The following is a 25,586-nucleotide window of genomic DNA, read 5'->3' as shown; positions in this document are numbered from 1 at the left end:
CAGCTCTTCCAAGGGGCATTAAAACCGTCTTGTTAAGCTACTGTTACCTCCACCACTCTTCCAAGGGGCATTAATATTGTCTTTTTATTCCACTGCGACCGCCACCACTCTTCCAAGGGGCATTAAAACTGTCTTGTTAAGCTACTGTGACCTCCACGTCTCTTCTGAGGGGCATTAAAACCGTCTTGTTAAGCTACTGTGACCTCCACCACTCTTCCAAGGGGCATTAATATTGTCTTTTTATTCCACTGCGACCTCCACCACTCTTCCAAGGGGCATTAAAACTGTCTTGTTAAGCTACTGTGACCTCCACGTCTCTTCTGAGGGGCATTAAAACCGTCTTGTTAAGCTACTGTGACCTCCACCACTCTTCCAAGGGGTATTAAAACCATCTTGTTAAGCTACTGTGACCTCCACGTCTCTTCCAAGGGGCATTAAAACCGTCTTGTTAAACCACTCTGAGGGGCATTGAAATGTTGTTTTTAATTACCTCTAGCCTCTACGACTCTTCCAACGGGCATTGCATTTCCTCCTAATTTTAGTTAGCTTTTGCTTTTCAATGCATAGGCGAACACTAAGGGAGACCCACTCCCCAATAATGGGTAGAAGGTTTTTAGTATGCCGTAATCCACGTCTGTTTCAAGGGGCATTGCAGTTCCTCATACTTTTTGGAAAGCCTTCCATTCACTGCTTAGGCCAACAGTGTACAGGAGACCCAGTTGCTATAAATGGAAAAAACGGTTTAGTTAAGGCCCTCTGACCTCCATGTCACTTCCAAGGGGCATTGGAGTGCCTCAAAATTTTTGGTAGGCATTGCGCTCACTGTATGCCCTATAACTGTGTAGCCAAAACGCTCCTTTTGGTAAAGAAACATATCCTACAAGACATGTGTGGTAGACTGGCCTGATATTGACGTGAATGGTCCCTGTTCCTCCTGCTCTTTCTCCTTTGCCACCACCTCATCCATCATTCATCACCTGAAGCTTTGTTTTAAAGGGAGTCATAGAACTGGAATAGTAGCAGGAAAACATCCAGCAATCCTCGGAGGAGGTAGGATATGCGCCAAAACGCTAACCACCTCAGGCCTAGCCGCTACTACATACATGAGCTTGCATTCCAAGGAACAGAAAGCTAAGGAGATGGATGGCCTCATGATCATGAATAATTTACTCGTTGTGTTGGAGGCCGAACACTGCTGCTGTCTACCTTCTGAACTTTGTGTTGAAGCCTGATTGACCCAGGACCTGCAATCCTCTGTCTGGAGGACGTGTTGCATCCCAGTGTCCAACTGTGTCCCGGCTTCCACAATATTAACCCAGTGTGAAGGCGTCAGTCAGATGGACCATCCCTGGCCACATTCACTTGTCTATGTGTTTGTGGTTAGGCTGTCCTTCAAATAGGGGCGGCTGGGGACCGTGTGTGGGCACCCGGCAACGAGGCGGCTGGGGACCAAGCGTGGACACCCAGCCGCCAGGCGGCTGGGGACTGAGTATGGAGACCTCGCCGCCGACGCAGCCATGACGTGGTGGCCAGATTCTGCCCCCACATGCCTAAAAGGCTCAATTTCAAGTGCAAGCAAGCTAGCAGTATGGTATTGCAGCCTGGGGGTGGGTGGGTGGCAGGCTGTATACTTGTGCTTGCATTGCAAGGAATGGGGGAGGTACAATTGAACACTGCCCTGGGACAAGGACTTGCATGGGGATAGTTGCAAGTCAGCATCTTCTGATGCGGCAAGGATCACTTCTGATGGGCACACTTTTAGACAGTGACCTGGGAGTCAGAGATGCTTCCAGGGGTCTTCCCCATGCTGTCCCCATGTCTTTTCAGCACTGTATGCATGTGTCACACAGCACATGGCCAGATAAGGTTGTAAAATGTTAAAATGACATTTCCCGGTGAATGCATTTGTCATGGTTGAAAGCAATACAAAAGTGCAAAAACGCATAAAAAATGCTACTTGTGAACATAGCCCAAGATGTGGAGGAGTATTTTTGTTTTTGGTTATTTATTTTACCTTATACATAAGTCTTTACCCTGGAAAGGATGCTCCTTAACATATTTCACAGGAAAACTGTTTCAGTTTCATTTTTGAACGTTTTATTGTGAGCCCGTAAAAGTGGCTTAATACCTCTGACCACGTTGTTGACAGCAGTGACCTTGGGGTCAGAAATGCTTCCAGGGGCGATCCCCATGCTGCCACCATGTCTTTTGAGCACTGTCACTATCGTTTTGGGCACTTTTTAGGCTTTCTACAGACTGCCGGGGGTGCCGCCGCAAAACTAACATTGGGCTCGTTGCTCAGGTCGAGCACCCGAGTATCACAGTGAGCTCGGCCCGAGCTTCGAGCACCCGAGCATTTTAGTGCTTGCTCAACACTAGTCTTTACGTTACTAGTCCTGATAGAGAACATCGAATGGACTAGCTTCAATTCTCTGACTTAATAGATCTTAACTTGACAGAAGTGCACAACCCAAAAATTGTATTTAAGATGTTTTTCTTTTTTTTTTATTGGTATGAATGCACTATGGTCCTAAACTTCATGATCCCAGGAACCATAAAATGTTAAATTTATTTTGAAAGTTAAAATGCCTTTATATTGACTATTTCCCTTTTGAAACCCACAAAAAACCTCAACTCACTAGTGTAGATAATCTCAGGATGGCGGCACAAAGCATAGCGAAAAGCTTCCTGTTACCTAATACTCTAACACTCCCCTCTCAAAACCCACATTGCAGCTGTCATAATAACTGAAGGCGTCTTCATGAACCAAGACAAAAAGAATTTTTGTGGTAATTTTGTTCCTTTTTTTTTATCTGTTTCTTCCGTGACCACATTGCTCAAGGCTTGTTACACTTTATGTTTTCAGAAGATATCAGACCCAATGAGTGAGTTTCACATTCACACTTTTGTAGAATTAAGCTTGAGCTACATGGACTACAATTGGTTGACAATAAAACCTAACTGGACTTATGTTTAGAACCTAACATCCTGTAGATCCAATTATTTACTTGTAAACAGAGTCACACTAGCCCACGAGGGAACCAGAGGATCTTCCGGACGGTCAAAGCTTTGGCATGATATTGGATCCCTAATATAACATGATCCAAAGGATCAAGTGGACAAAAATTCTATTTGGTGCAAGACCAATAGGATCTGTTTCTTATTAAACCCCATGAAACCCAACATGATTTGTTGTGGGTAGCCTGTTTCCTGAGTGGGTCCAAGGAACCCCAATCTGGTGCGGTCTGTAATTTAGGACTACAGGAACAAAAAAACTATTTAGACCTCACTGTATTTTTCTTTATCATATTCTGTATAAATTAAATTAATTTTTGAGTATTGTACATAGAATGTTTTAGTCTCATTAGTCCTTGTTCTTCATCAGTACACAATTTAGTTATTCCAAAATCTATATGGCCAAATTGAAGTATTGAGAAATCATTGTTCAGGGTATCAAATGTAAGTGTAAAAACATACCAAACTATTGTCTGACTTAGGAGGCAAGGACCACCAGTAACATTAACACTTGTAAATATTACATTACCCTCTTTCACCAATTTACCTACCGTATGCTTCTATATGATAATAATAAGCCTGGTAGCTCTGCTCTTGTCTGAATATTGTGAATCAAATATATTGTGTCATCTACTGCTCATGTTGGCAAGCAAGTGACTTATTCCTGCAGAGGGGCCCACCGGGGGATTTACCTCTTCTTCTGTGGGCCAATCCAAGCTTCTACAAAACCCATATTGTTCCATGATTCTTTTCTTTCCTTTAATTAGTAGGGGTTCCAGCAGTAACTCCTGAAGTTTATAGCTAAAAGAACAGACATCCAAAATGGCCAAACTTGTCCCTAAATCACAAGGAGATTGCCCTTGACTTATGATCAATGTCACAAACTCCCGATTTACTGTATATCCACGCAATTTACCCATAGATGAGCAGGTATATTATATTCTTTCAATATTTGTTGTCCCCGTCTTTCAGCACCTTAACTCATTTTACTATATATCCAGTGATTTTAGGAACGTACCTTGAAGGAGTCCACTCTTGCACTGCTCACCGTACAGTCCTGATACGTGCACTACTGTGTGCTTCCATGAGAATATAGATATTGTATGACCAAAGATTTAGAGCTTATTTATTTTAGCTTTTATGTTTATTTTATTAAGGATAGTCACACCTTCAGTAAAGCTAATGGGGTTTATGAGAGAGAAGAATATATTCCTGTTATATATCCAAAATCTGATAGAATAAGAAAAACAATAATGTAAGAGTTTTATAGCTTAAAAAATTGAACAAGCATATCATGGTCGCTTGACCTGTCCCTTGAACCTCAAGAAGCTAATTTTTGAGGTCAACATGATGGATTCCACTGGATCGGTGTATAGCCAGAAGAGATAAAAACATTGTAATGACTTTAGAAGATTAAGGAGATACAACTCAGATACTGTGTTGAAATGGTCACAAAACTTGTTTCGGTCCAATACAGAGATGAGAGGACCGAGATCCGAGTTGAATTTCCTGAAATTTATGGTTCCACAAGAATTCGAGCACTTTGATATTTGATTTGTGAGTCACAAAAAAAAATTGGCCAGTACCATTTCCGACTCTAGTGAAGCATCATAGAAGGTGCTAATGACATTTTGCGCAGCCGAGCGTCTTCCCTACAATGTCCTGCAGCTGTGACATCACATCCCAGTTGATCAGGTGGATTTTCATACCTTGTACAGTGGTGGTCAGTGCATCACTGGGTCATTGGAGATCAGTGGTTTCCAGTTGAGTACAGTCGGGTGCAGGATGATGATATATACCACACAGCTGGACTTCATTTCCACATTTACAGAAGCGGATTAGAGAGATCACATTGAAACAATATGTCTCCATCTCTCTATGCTCATGCTACATCCACTCTTGTTCTGGGGAGTCCTTCTGGCAACCTAACTACATTGCACAAATAGAACAAAGTCCGAAATTGAGAACTTTTATATCCAGGTTAGGAACCACAACATAAGGATAACCACATCTTCTAGAGAAGGTTACCCAGAAGGTGTCTTTAGGTTCGGAGACCATGATGGACTTGGGGGAGAATGGAGGAACATGTGCCCCATTTTTCAGGATGGGGCACCAATAATGGATGGATATTAAGACTAGGACACTGATTAGGAGGTTTTACCCTGGAAAGTTTAGCTTTCATTCTGAACCTTAGGCTTTACGGTGCAGAAGGTAGATATGGTAGGGCATAGCATAACGGAGGCTTGCACTCCCCTTCATAGTGCTAGGGTCACAGCTCACTGAGGCCATGCGTTATCTATATATTATACAGCCACATTTCATCTATTGGTTTTTCGGCACTGAGTTGCTTTGTGACTGTGAGCTCTGTCACTCTGTAAACTTGCACCTAGCCTCCTGTTAGTAAGTTTGGACACTTTCCAGAAGATTACTGACCTTTTACAAACAGTATAATCTGCACTTTTAACACATATGTTGATTCTTCTCTAGAACTGCTGGATCAAGGTAACTAAATATTACATTTTATTTTCTAAAGATATCTGACCAATTGTTATTCTATTTAACCCCTTAAGCGCTCAGCCTTTTTTGGCTTTAAAGGTTTTTTTTTTTTTTAATAATTGTGCCCAGCATGGAAAGTTATAAAATGTCGCAGATCATTATAATAGGGGACTTGTCTTCGTGCCTGTAAAAGTATTGTATGTAAGTGGCTTCCAAACTCCGTCTTTACCCCAGTATATTTGCTGGCCTTCGGCTGCATTTATATCAGAACGTAATACTTTGGAGTACAGATGATGGCAGTGATGGCTCCGCACCTGAGTCTCACTATCACTGGGATAAGCTCCTGCAGGAGATTGTGCTGATAAGCATAACTCTCAGAGGAGGAGACCAGTGCTGACCCATCACTGCCATCATCTGTACTCCAAAGTATTACGCTCTGATGTAAATGCAGCTGAAGGCTGGCAAATATACTGGGGAAAAGCCAAGGTTTGGAAACCACGTACCTGCAATTTTTTCACAGGAAAGAAGACCAATTTCCTATCAAAGTGATTTGCAAAGTTTCAGAACTTTCCATGTTGGACACAATTATAAAAAATGAAAGTTTAATTATTTTTAAAGGTTAATTCCTATAACAGGTAAGAGATGACTTGCTGGTCATTAAGACCCCCATCATAGAATCATAGAATCATAGAATGGTAGAGTTGGAAGGGACCTCCTGGGTCATCTGGTCCAACCCCCTGCTCAAAGCAGGATTCACTAAATCATCTCAGACAGATGTCTGTCCAGCCTCTGTTTGAAGACGTCCATTGAAGGGGAACTCACCACCTCTCGTGGCAGCCTGTTCCACTCATTAATCACCCTAACTGTCAAAAAGTTTTTTCTAATATCTAATCTGTGTCTCCTCCCATTTAGTTTCATCCCATTGCTTCTAGTCTTTCCTTGTGCAAATGAGAATAAAGATGATCCTTCTACAATGTGACAGCCCTTGACATATTTGTAGACAGCTATTAAGTCTCCTCTCAGTCTTCTTTTTTGCAAGCTAAACATTCCCAAATCCTGCAACCGTTCCTCATAGGACAGGGTTTGCAGACCAGTCACCATTCTGGTCGCTCTTCTCTGAACTTGCTCCAGTTTGTCTATGTCTTTTTTAAAATGTGGTGCCCAAAACTGTACACAGTATTCCAGATGAGGTCTGACCAAAGAGGAGTAAAGACCGATAATGACTTCACGTGATCTAGACTGTATGCTTCTGTTAATGCATCCCAGAATTGTATTTGCCTTTTTTGCTGCTGCATCACACTGTTGACTCATGTTTAGTCTATGATCTATTAGTATACCTAAGTCTTTTTCACATGTACTGTTGCTTAGTCCTATTCATCCCATTCTGTATATGCTTTTTTCATTTTTATTGCCCAGATGTAGTACTTTGCATTTTTCCCTGTTAAAAACCATTCTGTTGGTTGCTGCCCACTGCTCCAGTTTATTTAGGTCTTTTTGAATCCTCTCTCTCTCTTCTCTAGTATTAGCTATCCCTCCTAGCTTTGTGTCATCAGCAAATTTAATCAGTTTACCCTCAATTCCTTCATCTAAATCATTGATAAAGATGTTGAACAATACAGGTCCCAGGACGAAGCCCTGTGGTACCCCACTTGAGACATTCATCCAGCTGGATGTGAAGCCATTTACAACCACCCTTTGAGTCCGATCACTAAGCCAGTTATGAATCCACCTAATAGTTGCCTGGTCCATTGCATACTTGGTCATTTTTTCAATAAGGATGGTGTGAGATACTTTGTCAAATGCTTTGCTGAAGTCAAGATATACTATATCTACAGCATTTCCCTGATCCACCCAGTCAGTGATTCTGTCATAGAAGGAAATTAAGTTAGTCTGACATGACTTGTTAGTTACAAACCCATGCTGACTCTGGTTAATCACTTCATTCTTATCCATGTACTTACATACATGTTGTTTAATAATTTGTTCAAAGATCTTTCCTGGTATAGAAGTCAGACTCACCGGCCTATAGTTCCCTGGGTCCACCTTCTTCCCCTTTTTGAAGATAGGAACAACATTTGCTCTTCTCCAGTCTTCTGGGACTTCTCCTGTTCTCCAAGAATTTTCAAAGATTATGGAGAGTGGCTCTAAAATTTCTTCTACGATCTCCTTCAGTACTCTGGGGTGTAATTCATCTGGACCTGGAGACTTGAACTCATTTATGTTAGCTAAATATTCCCTCACAATCTTTCTGTTTACAGATAACTTGGATTCCTCTATTCCTTTAAAAGGACAGTGAAGATCAGTTGATGTTACATTTTCTTTCTGAGAGAAAACAGATGCAAAATAGGAATTAAAAAGTTCGGCCTTCTCAACATCCTCTCTTACCATTTCTCCATTTTCATCCTGTAAAAATCCTATAGCATCTTTGACTTTTCTTTTACTTTTGACATACCCCCAAAATCCTTTTTTATTGCTTTTGACATCTCTTGCAAGCCTTAATTCATTGTCAGCTTTAGCTACCCTGATACGTGCCCTGCAGGAACTGCAGACTGCATTATAATCTTCTTTAGATATGCCTCCCTCTTTCCATTTAATAAACATTTCTTTTTTTCTTTTTATCATGTGTTTAAGTTCTGTGTTCATCCATCCTGGTTTCCTTAAATGCTTCCCATTCTTCCTACTTTTCGGGATTGTTAACGATTGTGCTTTGAGAATCTCATTTTTAAAAATTTCCCATCCTTCCTGGACATTTTTGTCCTTAAGGACATCCAGCCATTGGATCCCTCCTATTCTCTTTCTGAGTCTCTTAAAATCTGCCTTTCTAAAATCTAACCTTGAAGTTTGAGTCTTCACATGTCTTCCTCCTCTAGTTATCCAAAATTCTATAATAGCATGATCGCTGCCTCCTAGGGTCCCAGCCACCTTTACCTCCTCAACCATTTCCTCCCTGTTTATAAGGATTAGATCCAAAGTAGCAGATCCCCTTGTTTTCTCCCCTACCTTTTGGAAGATAAAGTTGTCAGCAAGAGAGGATAAGAATTTGCTTGACCTGTTAGTTTTACTTGAGAGAGATTCCCAACAAATGTCTGGATAGTTGAAATCTCCCATGACCACTACGTCATATTTTTTGGAGAACTTGGTAATTTGATACATAAAGAGTACATCCATATCTTCAGCTTGCCCAGGTGGCCTGTAGTAAATGCCTACAATGGTGTCCTTTCCGTTGTTCTCTCCTTGTATTCTTACCCAAACAGTTTCCACAGAACTCCCAGTCTCTGAAGCTTCAATCTCTGTGCAGATATACGCTTTTCTAACATACAATGCAACACCTCCTCCTCGTTTATCAAGTCTGTTTCTTGCAAATAAGTTGTATCCTTTTAGCCTTTTATTCCAATCATGTGTATCGTCCCACCAAGTTTCAGTGATTCCAATGACATCATATTCCTTTTCCTGCATTAGTAGTTCCAATTCTCCTTGTTTGTTGCCCATGCTTTGTGCATTTGTATAAAAACATTTTAGCTTGTGATTGGTTTCTCTTCCTCCCATATTTTTATTATTTAAATTGTTTTGTCTTTGTTCTTCCTTTCCACTTCCAGTAGCAGAGATCTCAATAGTATTTGTCAGCTGTATGGCTTTTTCTGGCCTTTTGCTTCCCTTCCCACATTGTTCTAGTTTAAAGCTCTTCTGATGAGTGTAGCAAGGCGACTTCCAAATACATGTTTTCCAGTCTTTGTAAGGTGCACCCCATCTCTAGCAAGTAGTCCATCGTATAGGTAATTCATTCCGTGATCCAGAAATCCAAATCCTTGTTGACGGCACCATCGACGTAGCCAGTTGTTCACCTGTAGAATCTTATTCCACCTCATTGTTCCATGGCCATCCACTGGGAGGATGGATGAGAAGACCACCTGCGCTCCCAATTCTTTCACTTTCTTGCCTAAGTCTTCAAAGTCACTGCAGATGGTTTCCAGGTCCTTTCTTGCGGTGTCATTTGTCCCCACATGTATTAGCAGGAATGGGTAGTGATCTGTAGGTCTGAAAAGTCTTGATATCCTGTCCGACACATCTTTAATTTTTGCTCCTGGAAGACAGCACATTTCTCTTGAGGTTATGTCTGGTCTGCAGATAGCGGCCTCTGTTCCTCTTAACAGGGAATCCCCCATGACCACCACTCTCCGTTTTTTCTTCACAACATTCTTCTTTCTCCATCCAGGAGGATTCTGAGGGCTTACAAGGTTATTCATTGCTGGCAAAGTCTTATTTTGCTGTATTTCTTCATGGTTCTCCTGCGTGAGAGCCTGGTACTGGTTCCTGAGCAGTATGGGTGCTGACTGCCTCTCGATCCTCCTGCTTCTGTGGGTCACATGCTTCCATTCCTCTGTTTCCTCAGGTGCAGTTCGAATTTCTTCTCTTTCTGAATCATGAAGAGATAATTCTGCTCTGTCTAAGAACTCTTCACCTTCCTTAATGATTTTCAACGTAGTTAACCTCTCTTCTAGATTTCGCAACTTTTCCTCCAACAGGGACACAAGCTTGCATTTCTGGCATGTGAAGTTTGGCTTTTCCACTGGCAAGTCTGTGAACATGTAGCAGGATATGCAGCTCACCAAATGGCTCCTGGACTCTTCCATGTTCTTATTGTTAATGTTCTGAAAACAGTGAAAAAGGCTTAAAAAAAAAAGCTTCAAAATGCGCGCGCCGGAAGGCGCGCGGTTTACCGATGTCCTCTTTTCAGCTCCAACAGCCAAAATCCAGTGTTCTTTGAGCTCGCGGAGACTCTTCACTTACCCCAAAATGCAGTGGGAATATGCAAATGATCTCCTCAGGACTCCTCCCCTGGTTTGTAGAGGGTGGGGCCCTGAAATGCCTTGTTGGGGCGGCTATTTGTACTGATAGCACCGCAGAGGCCGAGAACGTGGTCTTTACCCTGGTGGATACCTGGAGCAGCAGATGGCTCCGCTGTAGCCAGGATGGGACTCCGGTAGCTGACAAATTTGGGTTGTGAGAAACCAAGGAGGACACCATATGATGAAAAGGAGGCGATGTGTGGAGAACTGCGGGGTTTATTAGTCAACGCGGTTCTAAGTGCACAGACTTCTTCATCAGGAGAATCACATTGCAAGGAGGAGTGCAGACACGTATAATTACATCACATTCAGGTAAAAGGACACACGAGGTGTCCTGTGACTCGTCATCTGTCCAGTTCAGTAAAGGTTGCTGAAAATAAAAAAGGATTTGCATGCTGGGTGGAAAAGTCCATAATTGTGTATAAATACATGTGTGAAAAGAATAAAAACTTTATTAAAAAACTTCATTTAAAAGGGATTTTTTCAAAAAAGGAGGTGAAATAAAACCAGGAGCCATCGATTCAAAGGAGCAGAGAACCAGGACTGTTTGATGAGCGCTAACGAGAAGATCACCTGCTGATTGACGGACAGAAAGCTACACTGGGATCTAGAAAGCCGGGCCAGGGTCATCCATGTAACCCTATAAAAACGGGCCAGTGCAATTCATTCACTATTTACCATGCTAAACATTAGATGATTATTTTAATTAAATACAGGAATAATAAATACAACAGAACTGAACCCGCTAGGAGTCATCACTTAATAAATGAACTGCTGATTACGAGGAGGAAACTGGTACGGTGTAGGGTATAGGAGCCGGACTGGTGTAATTCATTCATACCTACTACATTCAATAATTACATGAATGATTTGTATATATGTATATATAACAATGAATTGTAATATTTGTACAACTATTACATGAAAAATGTATATATTTATAAAGTATACAGTACAGACCAAAAGTTTGGACACACCTTCTCATTTAAAGATTTCTCTGTATTTTCATGACTGTGAAAATTGTACATTCACACTGAAGGCATCAAAACTATGAATTAACACATGTGGAATTATATACTTAACAAAAAAGTGTGAAACAACGGAAAATATGTCTTATATTCTAGGTTCTTCAAAGTAGCCACCTTTTGCTTTGATGACTGCTTTGCACACTCTTGGCATTCTCTTGATGAGCTTCAAGAGGTAGTCACCGGAAATGGTCTTCCAACAATCTTGAAGGAGTTCCCAGAGATGCTTAGCACTTGTTGGCCCTTTTGCCTTCACTCTGCGGTCCAGCTCACCCCAAACCATCTCAATTGGGTTCAGATCTGGTGACTGTGGAGGCCAGGTCATCTGGTGTAGCCCCCCATCACTCTCCTTCTTGGTCAAATAGCCCTTACACAGCCTGGAGGTGTGTTTGGGGTCATTGTCCTGTTGAAAAATAAATGATGGTCCAACTAAACGCAAACTTGATGGAATAGCATGCCGCTGCAAAATGCTGTGGTAGCCATGCTGGTTCAGTATGCCTTCAATTTTGAATAAATCCCCAACAGTGTCACCAGCAAAGCACCCCCACACCATCACACCTCCTCCTCCATGCTTCATGGTGGGAACCAGGCATATAGAGTCCATCCGTTCACCTTTTCTGCGTCACACAAAGACACGGTGGTTGGAACCAAAGATCTCAAATTTGGACTCATCAGACCAAAGCACAGATTTCCACTGGTCTAATGTCCATTCCTTGTGTTCTTTAGCCCAAACAAGTCTCTTCTGCTTGTTGCCTGTCCTTAGCAGTGGTTTCCTAGCAGCTATTTTACCATGAAGGCCTGCTGCACAAAGTCTCCTCTTAACAGTTGTTGTAGAGATGTGTCTGCTGCTAGAACTCTGTGTGGCATTGACCTGGTCTCTAATCTGAGCTGCTGTTAACCTGCGATTTCTGAGGCTGGTGACTCGGATAAACTTATCCTCAGAAGCAGAGGTAACTCTTGGTCTTCCTTTCCTGGGGCGCTCCTCATGTGAGCCAGTTTCTTTGTAGTGCTTGATGGTTTTTGCAACTTCACTTGGGGACACATTCAAAGTTTGCCCAATTTTTCGGACTGACTAACCTTCATTTCTTAAAGTAATGATGGCCACTCGTTTTTCTTTACTTAGCTGCTTTTTTTCTTGCCATAATACGAATTCTAACAGTCTATTCAGTATGACTATCAGCTGTGTATCCACCAGACTTCTGCACAACACAACTGATGGTCCCAACCCCATTTATAAGGCAAGAAATCCCACTTATTAAACCTGACAGGGCACACCTGTGAAGTGAAAACCATTTCCGGTGCCTACCTCTTGAAACCCATCAAGAGAATGCCAAGAGTGTGCAAAGCAGTCATCAAAGCAAAAGGTGGCTACTTTGAAGAACCTAGAATATAAGACATATTTTCAGTGGTTTCACACGTTTTTGTTAAGTATATAATTCCACATGTGTTAATTCATAGTTTTGATGCCTTCAGTGTGAATGTACAATTTTCAAAGTCATGGAAATACAGAAAAATCTTTAAATGAGAAGGTGTGTCCAAACTTTTGGCCTGTACTGTATATACAAAAATATACTATCTATAAAAAATGTATTGCAATATTTTTAATAGGAGATAATTAAAATGTGACAACTCAGCCAAGCATTGACAGAGGTCTCTAACAGGAGTGAGAAGCCCCGTGAGGATGGAGTTCTCCTTCTCAGGCTGCGGGTGAGGAGGAAGAGTGCATTAGAATCAAAAGTAGGTCAAGAAGATTGAAGGAACCCAAAACATGACTGGGTAGAGCGCTGCTGAGCAGTAGCCCAGTCATATAAAATTCTGGCAACACATCAAGCAAGGGAGAAAACAGCAAGGTCATACTCATCTTGCCACCAGAACAGATATCTGATGTAGACAGTATCATAGCCTGTCAGAAAACACACTGTAAGTGGACACCACATCAGCTCTGGACCTACAGAAGAAATTTTAACCAGCAGTATTTTGTTGAAATGGGCTGTGAAATGGTCTATAAAAGAAGGATCTGGAAGCAATGTCAAGACTGGTGGGACATGGGTTGTGAAGTGGTCTACGAAAGAATGATATGGAAGCAAAGTCAAGACTGGTTGAGCCCAGTTCATGTTCAGGCTCTGCAATTGAGCCCTAAGGTACACTTTCCAAAATTTTGTTTGATGGAAGATGATACCCTATTGACAGTGGTAATTCATGAAGCGATAGATCCACGAGAGAAGAATGTCCAAGGCCAGGGACTGGTTGGACAAGACATGATCCCAACCTGGGGAACAATGGGCAGAGACAGCCCAAATCAAGAATGCAGGCTTTGCCAATGGAGGACACCACTGCGGTAGTAGGTCTACAACTGCTAGTCCTTTCAGGTGCTGGCAATGGCAATGTGACTAACCCAGCAACTGTCTAGCCATGGCTGATCTCCTACCTCAAACATTTGTCATGGGGCTCCATATTTATATACACTTGAACTGTATCTGAACTAACAATGTTTATATTGTTGATAAGTGAAATGGGTCATAATTGCCAAATCTTATCTTCAGTCCTTTAGAAAGGTGAGCAAATCTCTTCAGAAAAAACAGTTAAACGCCGACCACATCCTGTTCCATAATACAAAAACCAACAACTGTCCGATAGATAGCTTAACCCTATAAAAAAGCCTCACCGTGTACAGGAGCATATACTTCAGATCATTGCAGACGAGGGAGAGCGCGGCAGGAAGGTGAGGATTACACTCTTTGTATGTAACTAGATTTTTACCTTTGATGTTCTCAATCCCTTCTTATTGGTGGAAGTTCCATAGAACCGGTTTCTGGTTTAATTCCGTAGTGTTGCATGTCGTGAGCACTGGTTAATTAATAATTCATGAGATATATATAAGTCTGGCGGAGAAACATAGGTGGGTTTCTGCTGAAACTGCAGGTACCAATTTCCGCAGTTTAATCCCTCAGATGCCGCAGTCAATACCGATCACTGCATCTAAGCGGACAGAGAGAGTTTCCTCTATCGCGAGATTGCCGAGGACAGTTAGCCGCCTAAAGTTGCTCCATCTTACTGTACCTATCCGGGTCTAATATTGTCATGGCCGTCCGGCGACTAAAGTAGCTTCACATTGAGCATGTGCACACAACAGTTTTCCCACATAGATTTTCAAGCGTAAAGACAAATGTCTGCATTTTTTTTCTTTCCTAAAGTCTCTTTTTGTGCTCATTTCCCGAATCAGATTATAAACATTTTTGTTATTTTCTCAAGTGTTTTCCTGAGGCGTCTATAAGTGTTTTTGTAGAATCTTTTGGGGCGATTTGTGGGCGTATTTTTAAGCCCGTTAAGCAATGGCTTATTTTTTAGACGAAAATGCTAATAATATTCCCAAAAAGACACCCAGACAGGCGCCTTCCGGGCATCTTTTCAGCCTTCCCATTGACTTGTAAGTAAGGAGCATCTTCCAAAGCCTGAAGAACTACCTGCTCTCTTGCTTTAACAGCTTGGTGTTTTTGGAAACCTGAAGTGCGTAAAAGATGCTGAAAAGACTGAATATATGAACAGCAAGGGGTTTTTATATAAATGTGCCCATGTTCATACTCTTGAGAGTTTTTTGAGCGCTTTTTCAGGAGGTTTTTGGTGTGAACCTGCTGCATGTGAACATACACAAAGTGCACCTATTAGACCATAGACCCTGTCAGATGCAGGGTCTAATAGGGTAAGTTCACACACTGTTTTTTTCAAGCATTTTTTTTCTGGATGAAAAAAAGCCAGAAAATAGTAGCAGTAATTCCATGTGCATTTTGTTGCGTTTTTTTTACTTTTATTCCTAACCTATTTTAATCTGAATTTAGAAAAACTGCAGTAAAAATGCCAATAGAATTGACCTGCTTCGTTATTTATAAAAAAAAAAAAAAAACACAAGAAAAAAATGCACCACATGAATGAGATTTTAGAAATTGCTTTCTTTTTGCTGTTACTGTGAAATGGATTATTAAATAATAATAATCCTGCATGAAAAACGACACAGAAAAATAATGCATCAAAAACGCAATGTGTGGGGCAAGTACATAAGTACTGCAGTATGTTAGCAATAAAATTAAAATCATTAAAGGGGTTTTTTGTTTTCGAAAACCCCCAGCTGAAATTTATTGTAAAAAAACCAAACTGGTCTTTACTCACTCTCCGCGGGTCTGGAGCTGAATTCTCAGCTGCTGCTTTTAGGGTATGTGCACACGTTGCGGATTAGCTGTGGTTTTGACGCTGCAGAATTTCTGCATCATTTCAGCACCTAATATTCAAATGAGGTTACTTGCGGTTTTTACATACGGTTTTGCCGCATGCGTTTTTGGTGCGTTTTTTCATGTTGAAATTTGCAGAGTTTCAGAGAATAGTTTTTTTTTAAACAAACTTTGTTGATCATCATGTAGCGTTTTTGTGTGCGTTTCCGCTGCGGAAACGCTATTGAAAAACACATGCGGTTTTTACGCATTCGGATGTTCCTCACCTAATGCAAGTCTATGGGAAAATCTGCATGCGTTTCCGCAAGAGAAACTGACATGCTGCAGTCTGGAAAAACGCGCCTCATGTCAGTTTCCGGGGGTGATCCGCATGTGCACAAAAACGCATAGTGGGCATGAGGTTTCTACAAATCCCATCCACTATACTGTAACATCTGCATAAACACGCAGCGTCAAAACCATACCAAATCCGCACCGTGTGCACAAAGCCTCAGGGTCTGTTTTTGTCAGCAGCACTGATGTCACATTGAAAACACTGCAGCCAATCAGTGAGCTCAGCAGCTCTGTCGGCTTCACATTACCGCTGCAGACAATAACATACACTAGGAGCAGCGGTGGAGACTCGGCCCTTGACCACGGGAAGGTGAGTAAAGCGAGTTTTTTTTATATATAAACTTCACCTGGGGGACATGGATTTTCTGAAACTGGAAAACCCCTTCAAGTTCAAGTCCCCTTGTGATACTAAAATAAAATGTAAAAATGGGATGAAAAGATTATAAAAAAAATATACTGAAAAAAAATCTTAAAGAGTAACCCTCATTTTATTTATTCTTTCAAAAATCAATCGTACAGGGGAAAATAAGAAACTTTGTAATGTATCTTACAAGAGAAATCTGCTTCTTTCTCCTCCTGGACCGATATTTAATTCTCAATTCTTGGGTAAAATCTGTCTTCAGTAAATACAGACTTTCCCATTAATGAGATAGGAGATGGCAGTTGGTGCTTTTAGTTTTATGCAGAGGGGAAGGAGCTTGAGGTCGACAGACATTCTGCTGCAAGTTCTCCTGAAATAACAGTTACAGTTCTCTATAGAACTTAATAAGTATCAACTGTCATCTCCTGACTTTGCCTCTAGCTCCTCCTCCTCCATAGAATTCTAAAAGCTCCAACTATCATCTCCTGACTTTACCTCTAGCTCCTCCTCCTCCACAGAATTCTAAAAGCACCACTATCATCTCCTGACTTTGCCTCTAGCTCCTCCTCCTCCATAGAATTCTAAAAGCTCCAACTATCATCTACTGACTTTACCTCTAGCTCCTTCTCCTTCATAGAATTCTAAAAGCTCCAACTATCATCTCCTGACTTTGCCTCTAGCTCCTCCTCCTCCATAGAATTCTAAAAGCACCAACTGTCATCTCCTGACTTTGTCTCTAGCTCCTCCTCCTCCATAGAATTCTAAAAGCACCATCATATCCTATCTCAGTCATGGGAAAATCTGTCTTTACCTAATATGAATTTCAGAGATTTTACCCACGAATTAAGAATGAAAAATCAGTCTAGAAGGTGAAAGAGTTGATTTCTCTAATAAGATATAGTACAAAGATTCTTTTTTTTCATGTGCACTATTCATATAGGAAATAAAAATTAAACTGTGACACTTTAACCCTTTCATGACATGACATAAATATACGTCATGGTCGGATAGGGGTTCCCAACTGATGACGTATAGGTACATCATGGCGATCGTGTGAGGCACAGCAGCTGAGCCTGAGCGATCGCTGCCGGGAGCTTGGCTTATGTGACAGCTGAGCCCCAGCTATCACAGCCAGGAGTGGTGTTCACACCAACCCCGGCAGTTTAACCCTGTAAATGCTGTGATCGATATCGAATGCAACATTTAGGAGGCTGGGAGGGGGCTCCCTCTCCCATCCGATCGGCGTCCGTGTGACATCATCACAAGGGCGTAATCGTGATCATGGCAACCCGAGGTCATCATGATGACATCTGGGTTACTCAGCTACAGCAAGCCTGTTAGACCAAGCTCAAAGCAATGCATTATACTGGCAATCAGATTGATAAAAGTGAAAGTCTCATAGAGGGACTAAGTAAAAAAACAAAATTGTAAAAATATTTTTTTTTAAAAATTACGGGTGCATGTCTCCAGAAGCACGAGCTGGGCACTACAACATACTGGGCACTACAACAGCAGATTAGCAATTTTCACTTGCCATCATCCACTGCTGCTTGTTTCTGGAAAACACCCATGGGGTCAAATCATTACTACATCTGTAGATAAATTCCCAAAGGGGTATAATTTCCAAATTGGAATCACTTGAGGGGTGATTCTGCTCCCCTAGCACTTAGGGGCTCTGTATATGGAGTCTGCATGCTATACTAGGAAAATCTGAGCTCCAGGAGGCAAATAGCGCTCTGTCCCTCCCGAGTGTGGCTAAGCAGTACTGTACAGCCACATATGGGGTATTTCTACATTCAGCAGAAATTATGGGACAAATTTTGGTGCCATTTTTCCTCATGTGAAAATGTAAAATTTCGGGTTTAAACAAAATTTTTGTGTTAAAAATGTAATTATTTTTTCTTCACTGCACAATGTTATAACATTCTGTGACACACCCATGGTGTCAATATTATCACTGCACCCCTAGATTAATTCATTGGGAGGTGTAGTTTGTAAAATGAGGTAATTTTTGGGAGGTCCTCAGGGGCAACTCAGGGGCTCTCCCAGTGGGTCATGGCCCCCTCAAACTAGTCCAGCAAAATCTGAACTCTAATATGACACTCCTTCCCTTCTAAGCTTGGCACTGTGCCTGAAAAGTAGTTTTTGACCACATATGGGGTATCGGTGTACTCAGGAGAAATTGCACAACAAATTGTGTGGTCCGTTTTATCCTGTTACCCTTGTGAAAATGAAAAATTTGGAGCTGAAGAAACATTTTTGTGGGAAAAATGTATTTTTTCATTTTCACAGCTCGACATTATAAAATTCTGTGATGCCCCTGTGGGTTTAAAGTGCTCACCACACCTTTAGACAAGTTCCTTGAGTGGTCTAGTTTCCAAAATGGGGTCAAATGTGGGGAGCTTCCACTGTTTAGTCACATCAGGGGCTCTCCAAACGCGACATGGCGTCCTGTATCTAGTCCAGTCAATTTTGCACTCCAAAAGTCAATTGGTGTTTCTGAGCCCTGCCGTGCGCCCAAACAGTAGTTTTCACCCAAATATGGGATATCGGCGTGCTTAGGAGAAATTGCAAAACAAATTGTAGGATCCATTTTCTCCTGTGAAAATGCAAAATTTTGGGCTAAAGCAACATTTTTGTGTGAAAAAATAAAATGTTAATTTTTTTTCCTTCCACAGTGCTTTAATTCCTGTGAAGCATCTGAAGGGTTAATAAACTTCTTGAATGTGGTTTTGAGCACTTTGAGGGGTGAAGTTTTTAGAATGGTGTCAGTTTTTGGGTATTTTCTGTCATTTAGTCACTTTCAGTGACTAAATGTGATGTGGTCTCTAAAAAAATGGTTTTGGAAATTTTGTTGGAAAAATGAGAAATCGGTGATCAACTTTTAACCCTTATAGCTCCCTAACAAAAACAAATTATGTTTCAAAAATAATGCAAATATAAAGTAGACATGTGGGAAATGTTATTTTTTAACTATTTTGTGTGATATAACTATGTGGTTTAAAGGCATAAAAATGAAAAGTTTGAAAATTGTGACATTTTCAACATTTTACCAAGCTTCTGATAGTTTCACAAATAAATGCAAAAATTTACCAATAACATAATGTACAATGTGTCACAATGTGAGAACAATCTCAGGATCAGGGGGATCTGTTGAAACGTTCCAGAGTTATTACCTCATAAAGTGACAGTGGTCAGAATTGTCAAATTGGCCTGGTGAGGAAGGTGAAAACAGACTGGAGGGTGAAGGGGTTAAGCGTATTTGACATACCAACCATTTATATAACCATGCGATTTTGTTTATCTTTTTCAGATCATGAAGAAAATACTCTGCTTATTTGTATTTGCCAGTGTCCCTGGAATTCTGGGGCAGATCGGTGAGTTACAGGGTCCTCGGCATCACTAAAGTGTGTAACTGTCAGGGCTGTGGAGTCAGAGTCGGAGTCCATTTTGGTGGAGTCGGTATAAAATGGACCGACTTCGACTCCTAAAATATATAATAAATTGGGTACAGTCGTACAATGCAGTTTGTGGGGAATATTTTTTCATACGAATTTGGGAAAGTTATGAAATGTCCTATAAATGTCTGTCCTATTCCTGATCTAAGGGTCTGGACTTTTAGCTGAGATGAATCTGGGCTGCAGTAAATCTATCACTTACACATGAGCCGTGTATGAGGGAGTCGGAGTCGTGGAAATTGAGTTGGAGTGGGAGGTTTGACTTACCCACTCCACAGCCCTGGTAACTGTAAAAACATTTTGTCGCCTCTGTTCAGCTCTTATGAGCTAAAGATAGTGAAAGCCACAAATCTTTGTTCCCGAGTCTCCATATTTGTCAAAGGGCTCATTCAGACGTGCAAATCGGTCCGACCGCAATGCAAGGACTAGACGCAGATCTCTCAACCTGATCGTGATAGCCTCATAGAACTATATGAAGCTGTCACGCTCCGGTTAGGAGAGCCACAGCCAGTCCGTGCTTTAGTGGTCCGCGCTCATCAATGCTGTCTGAATGAGAGCTGTCTGAGTTAGAGTTTCTAAACAGGTTGTGTGGACTGAATATACCCCTGTGACTAGAGATGTGTGACTGTGACACCCTACTAAATGTGAACAATTTTCGGTTGTGTGTATAAGTGTTTATCTATGCTCACTCTGGCTATTGGATTATTATAGCTATGATGTCTGGCCACCTGGTATACTAAATATATCTTCACCTGTCCCACCTCCGTTTAACCCACCCTTACAGTCAACAGGGATAGATAGGGTTTAGGAGGGACAGCCGTCGACGAATGGGGGTGCCATTGCACAGGATAAGAGGGTGCCAACCTCCACTGTCAGGCAGGGACAGGCTTAGGGCAATGTAAGGGTCACTATCCCTTCCCTTTACAATTTTTTTCTGTTTATACTGGGAATTTTATCTCTATAATAATTCAAACCATTGGATACGTACTAATATGGCCCTGAGTTTATAAGGTGACACATGGCTTGTGGTCCGCCACTCATTCACCATTTGACCTAGAAGTGTTATAAGTGCAACCTTTTCTGGCTGTTATTTTTTGGGGAAAAATGCAATAAGCCATGTCTATACATGTATTATCATCTTCATTTTTCGTTAACGGACATGTTCTATGTCAAAGACTACATCTTAAAATCATTCTTTATGGTCTACAGCACCAGCACTTACTTCTATTTTTTGGTTACATTACGGAACAAAATAGAGCCACACGGCAGCAATATCGTTTATTGGTACCTGTTTCCCAGTTTCTTCTAGTATTACGGCCTTATAGGGCAGGGAGGGACAGCCCCCGAGGAGCGGGGGCGCCACTAGCGTAGGAAAAAGGGTGCCAACCTCCACTGTCAGGTAGGGGTGAGTTTGAGTGTGAGCTATAGGGCTATTTTAGCTCCCTTCCTTTGTATATATGTCTTTCACCAGGGTGATGTGTCTTTTGTATTGTATTTTATGAAATAAGTATTAAAAGTTATATTTTAAGTTTATCCTCCAAAAAAGTACAAAGTAGAAATGGTGAACTGAATGAGCCCTAATTCTCAAAAAGTTAATTGGATTATGGTTCCCATGAGCAGCAACCTCACATGACTTTGGCATTAAGGGAATCTATTGGTAAGGTCAATTTACATATATGAGCATGCAGGTCTTTGTAATGTAAATCCATCAACACCTTTATATCTTCGATCAGTTGCTGCATTCCTGAGTATTTAGTTTTTATACATATGCAAATGAGTCATTATGTGCTCTGGGCTTGACAGAGCACTTCCCGAGGATCTGCCTCCCAAGGATGATTCCTCAACCAACACCAGACTCTCGTTGGTGGAGGCAGTAGTAATAGTTATACATTGCCCTTTTCGTTCTTGAAATTAGTGGTGGTCCGAGATCACAAACTTCACCAATGTGATCTTATCCCATTTTAGATATCAAATTATCACTTTATTTGTCGTGTGTGACTAGAGTGTGACAACATAAATATGGGATAAATCTATTAATGTGCCATATAAGTGACTGATGAATTCACAACCATTTATAATATGGGAGAAATGCTCCAGGTCTAATAATGTCTAGGCTACTAAGTAAAAAGTGGTATAGCCTGAATTATTTGTCATTACGATCGAAGCTAGCACTGTGCTGGCTAGAGATAATTGGATCCTGTGCCCATACCTTTAATCCTTTAATTATGTGCATAAAAGGTTCCCATTTCCTACCAATAGATGTCAGACATATGCAGAAGAGTGAGAAAAACAGTGTAGACCAGGAGAAAAGGCGTCTTAGCTAGATAGGAAGTGGGGGTGAGTTTCAGCCTGAGCCATCTCCAGTTGAAGGAGATTAGCCCATCTGTACTAGAGTACCACCATTACTGAGAAAGTGCGAGGAGATTCACCAGAGGGGAGCATAGAGGTTTATCCATGTGCATAAAGAGTGCATTTGATGTAAAGGCAAATAGTAGCTGCCATAAAAGCAAGGATTTTCCTTCCATAGCACCGAGAAGCATATAGGCTTACCTTTGTGAGCATTGTCCCACCAAAGCAGTCTGAGTGCTGATGCCTAAGTGTGAAGAGAATTGCCACCCCAGAGATGGCTAGAGACTGGTGCCGGAGTGTAAGGGACTGTGATGTTATAACTGGGTAAGTAGGATGCAAGAGTGCACAAGATTGCCAGACAAGAGCTACTGTTGAGTATTTCTGAAAAGAAAAGTGACCATGAGGAGCTGTGACGAGCATTATGAGTATATGCTGAGAGACATTGAGAGACGCAGAGACTTTATCAGATTGAAGGAAGTGCTGCTGAAGTGAATGCCAGCAGAATGTCGCAGGCACAAGTAAAAGGTCACAGGTACAAGTAAAGTGCTGCAAGTATCAGCTTGTTGTTCTACTGCCTTTGTTCAAGCCTTATGTAAAATTGTCTAACCACCAAGTAAATTTTCTTATGAAGGACTTAGTAACTATCAAGCGTGCTGCTTCCCTGTGAGTAAATTTTACGAACTGTCACTTGTGCGCACCAGAATTCCTTACAATCTGTCACCTAGGACCATAGTATTCACTCTCTCGAAGGGAAACAGTCACCTCGGAAAACATTTTCTTGCAGATATAGGATTAAAATGCTGCCTGGCCGCCTTACAGAAAGTGCATTTACCAGGATAAAATGAATTTATTTGCTCCCTCGAGCCGCCGGCTTTCAGTCATGTGGGCGTTCGGAAATGGCTACAGTCACCGCTCGGGGAATTATGAGCGGTGCCTATAAACACTCTCCGGTGCATAGATTGACAGTATATTTGTGCAGAACGAGCCTACAGCCAGCGTTCACATTATAGCGAGCGGTACAGTGATTGGTGACTTCAGCCTTTCCGGGAACTCACACATGACTTAAAGCCGGTGGCTCCCAGGATGAAATAAGTCCATTTTGTCCAGGTAGCTGATCTTTCAGTAAGGCTGATCCTATATCTGCACGTAAAAAGCGTTTTCCGAGGTGACACTTTAAAGAGGCAAACTGGAGCACCCCTTTAACCCCAGTTTACATTAAACCAATGTGTAATTCTTGGTCTTCTTCCTTTACAGATATGACTGGCAAAGCATTCTCATTTTATGAGAGACGCACTGACTCTTTGAAAATTATACCTGCGGCAAAAACCTTCAGTGAATTTACCACTTGCCTAAAATCCTGCACAAACCTGAATGAGAACAACCTGCTGGTACTGCTGCTCAGCAAAGATAACTCCACTCGATTTTTAGTCTTGTTTTTTTCCAACCCCGAAAAGCCTGGAGTCCATATCCTCATTCATTATAACAATTTTGCAGAAAATTTCCAACTCAGTGACTCCAAGACGTGGATCGACATCTGTGTGACATTTAGTTTTTGCAGTGGAAAGCTGGTGGTGTTCCTTAACGGGAAGGAACATAAGATCTTAGGGCTGGGGCGCACAAAACAAAATCACGTTACCGCGCAGACTATTTTACTTGGGAAGACCAAGGCTTACCCAAACACAGATGTGGCTCAGATTACAAATTTTAACATTTGGAGTTCAGCACTAACCAAACGGGACATAGAAAGGTTCGCAAAGCAAAACAGGGGAGGCGATATCATTAACTGGCGGTCAGTACTTTTTGAGTCGGACCATGCCATCTCCATAGAACAGCCTAGGTGTTCCACTAAGGATATTTTCACTGCCAAATAAAGAAAAAAGAAATTCCTGGAAATTACCAGAAAATTCTATAAATCCATCCTGAATTTCTGCTGATTATTTCCAGCAGAGAACAGAAGGATAATATGGAATTTTACAAGACCAGGAGCTGAAAAGAGCAAGAAAATGGCAGATTTCACGTCAGCATTTAACCTTTACTTATAAAAGTTCTAGCTTTTTCTTGGACGTCTTGTCCAATATAGGAAAGTGGCTTATACACAGTCTATCCATGCATTACATGATCGCTTATTTATATCAATGTCCATCATGTAATACCACATTTCTCCAGCAGTGGCTGCTGCAGGTGTAGGGTTTAGCCAGCCAAAGCTTCATCTGGTGGTACAAACTAATTGTGTTGCTTTTCTGATGTTTATCATAGAGAGCAGTAATTTTATTGTAGCTAAAAGTATTTTTTTTTTGCCGACCGATATTGAATTTAGCAGTTGTCAGAGATTTGTATTTGTTACAGCATATAGCAGGGCATGGAATAGATTACAGCCAAAGCTTCATCTGGAGGCAAATTCTGATCAAGGGGGTTTCTGATGTTAATCATGGATTACAGCAATTTTACTATAGCATGAAAAACACGTTTTTACAATTAGGTAATGTGCTCACAAAGTTTTTGGAGGCGTTTTTGGAGCAGAAAGTGAGCTCTGAAAGGTCAGCAAAAAAAAATTTGATTTTTCTTAGTAATATTTCCAAATTACTTGCTGTTTTAATTCTATAGAACTGATGAACATAGGCTTTTATGTAGAGTGCTTCCTCATACATGTGAAATGTTCTTCTTGACTTATCACAGATATTCCTTTGTCTTCCCCCTCTGTATAGTTAAGAACATGGGGCTATCCTTTATTTACTTGTACAGTGGGAGGCTGCCATTATGACTGTGTATTGAAAGCAGTTGAAGGGCTCTGCAACTTCTTTCTGAGGATTATGAGGGTCCCAACAGTTAGAGAACCCACCAAAAATAGATGGCTTAACCTTGCAAGCTTTAAATTTCCTTCACTAGTGGGAGGTAAATGCATATGGATTTATACCGTCAGTACTCTACTTAAAGGACACTTGTAATCAGAAACCCCTAGTGGCCAGTGTGAGAATTGCAAGATTTTTCATTTTTAATACAGAATGTGATGTGAAAAAAAAATGCATTTAACACAAAACATGATTTGAACAATAGGATATTTTTTGAAGACACGTTCTCTTCAATGGGAGCTGAAAAAATATCTGTGTGGTGAGCTCCCTCTAGTGGCAGCAGTAGGCAAGCGCTATGATTTTTAGATTTTTGCTTTAGCTCAGAAATAATTGCTTATCAATCGAAAATGTTGCTTCTGAATAAAAAAAAACCTGTAACAATGAAAAACAATCAATAAAAACCTGTTGTGCAATCAAAAAGTATTTTCCTATTTTTGTGTATCTGGTTAAGTTTATTTAGAATAGTTTCAAAATGTATTTGAGTTCATTTATGACAACTATCAGTTATTTTCTGCTTTCTTGTATCCAGATTTCCCAATGAATTGAATGGGATTTTATCTTGCAAAAATGTTAATAAGGGAGGTAATAGCTAATGACACTGCACAATATACACAAATAATGCGGAACTAC

At 41.1% G+C, this 25,586-nt stretch overlaps 2 protein-coding genes across 2 annotated transcripts in view; one reads left to right on the top strand and one right to left on the bottom strand.

Annotated features, from left to right (window-relative positions):
• The window catches only part of LOC141153035 (C-reactive protein-like), a 39,354-nt gene extending 35,194 nt beyond the window's left edge, over nt 1–4,160 (bottom strand). The window contains exon 1 of the mRNA XM_073637709.1: nt 4,034–4,160. The gene's annotated coding sequence lies outside the window, so the exon portion shown is untranslated. The remainder of the gene's footprint in view (nt 1–4,033) is intronic.
• A 9,208-nt stretch (nt 4,161–13,368) lies between these two features.
• LOC141155456 (mucosal pentraxin-like) lies at nt 13,369–25,376 on the top strand. The gene is made up of 5 exons (XM_073642321.1): nt 13,369–13,666; nt 13,892–13,938; nt 14,025–14,123; nt 19,614–19,677; nt 23,362–25,376. Exons 1-5 carry the CDS (start codon nt 13,369–13,371, stop codon nt 23,976–23,978), a joined length of 1,125 nt encoding a protein of 374 aa, XP_073498422.1. The 3' UTR covers nt 23,979–25,376.
• The last annotated feature ends 210 nt before the right edge of the window (nt 25,377–25,586 follow it).

Source organism: Phyllobates terribilis, unplaced genomic scaffold, assembly GCF_046119375.1.
Source record: "Phyllobates terribilis strain yellow unplaced genomic scaffold, ASM4611937v1 Scaffold_7__3_contigs__length_470593459, whole genome shotgun sequence".
Classification (NCBI taxonomy): domain Eukaryota; kingdom Metazoa; phylum Chordata; class Amphibia; order Anura; family Dendrobatidae; genus Phyllobates; species Phyllobates terribilis.
Note: the sequence above shows the minus strand (reverse complement) of the source record. Positions and strands in the feature narration are given on the sequence as shown.

Excerpts from the sequence above, each read along its gene's own strand:
- LOC141155456 (XM_073642321.1), top strand. The coding sequence starts at position 13,369 with ATGGGCTGTGAAATGGTCTATAAAAGAAGGATCTGGAAGCAATGTCAA. Across the intron at positions 13,667-13,891 it reads CCCAACCTGGGGAACAATGG|TGAAATGGGTCATAATTGCC; the intron begins GCAGAGACAGCC and ends ATTGTTGATAAG. Across the intron at positions 19,678-23,361 it reads TGGAATTCTGGGGCAGATCG|ATATGACTGGCAAAGCATTC; the intron begins GTGAGTTACAGG and ends CTTCCTTTACAG.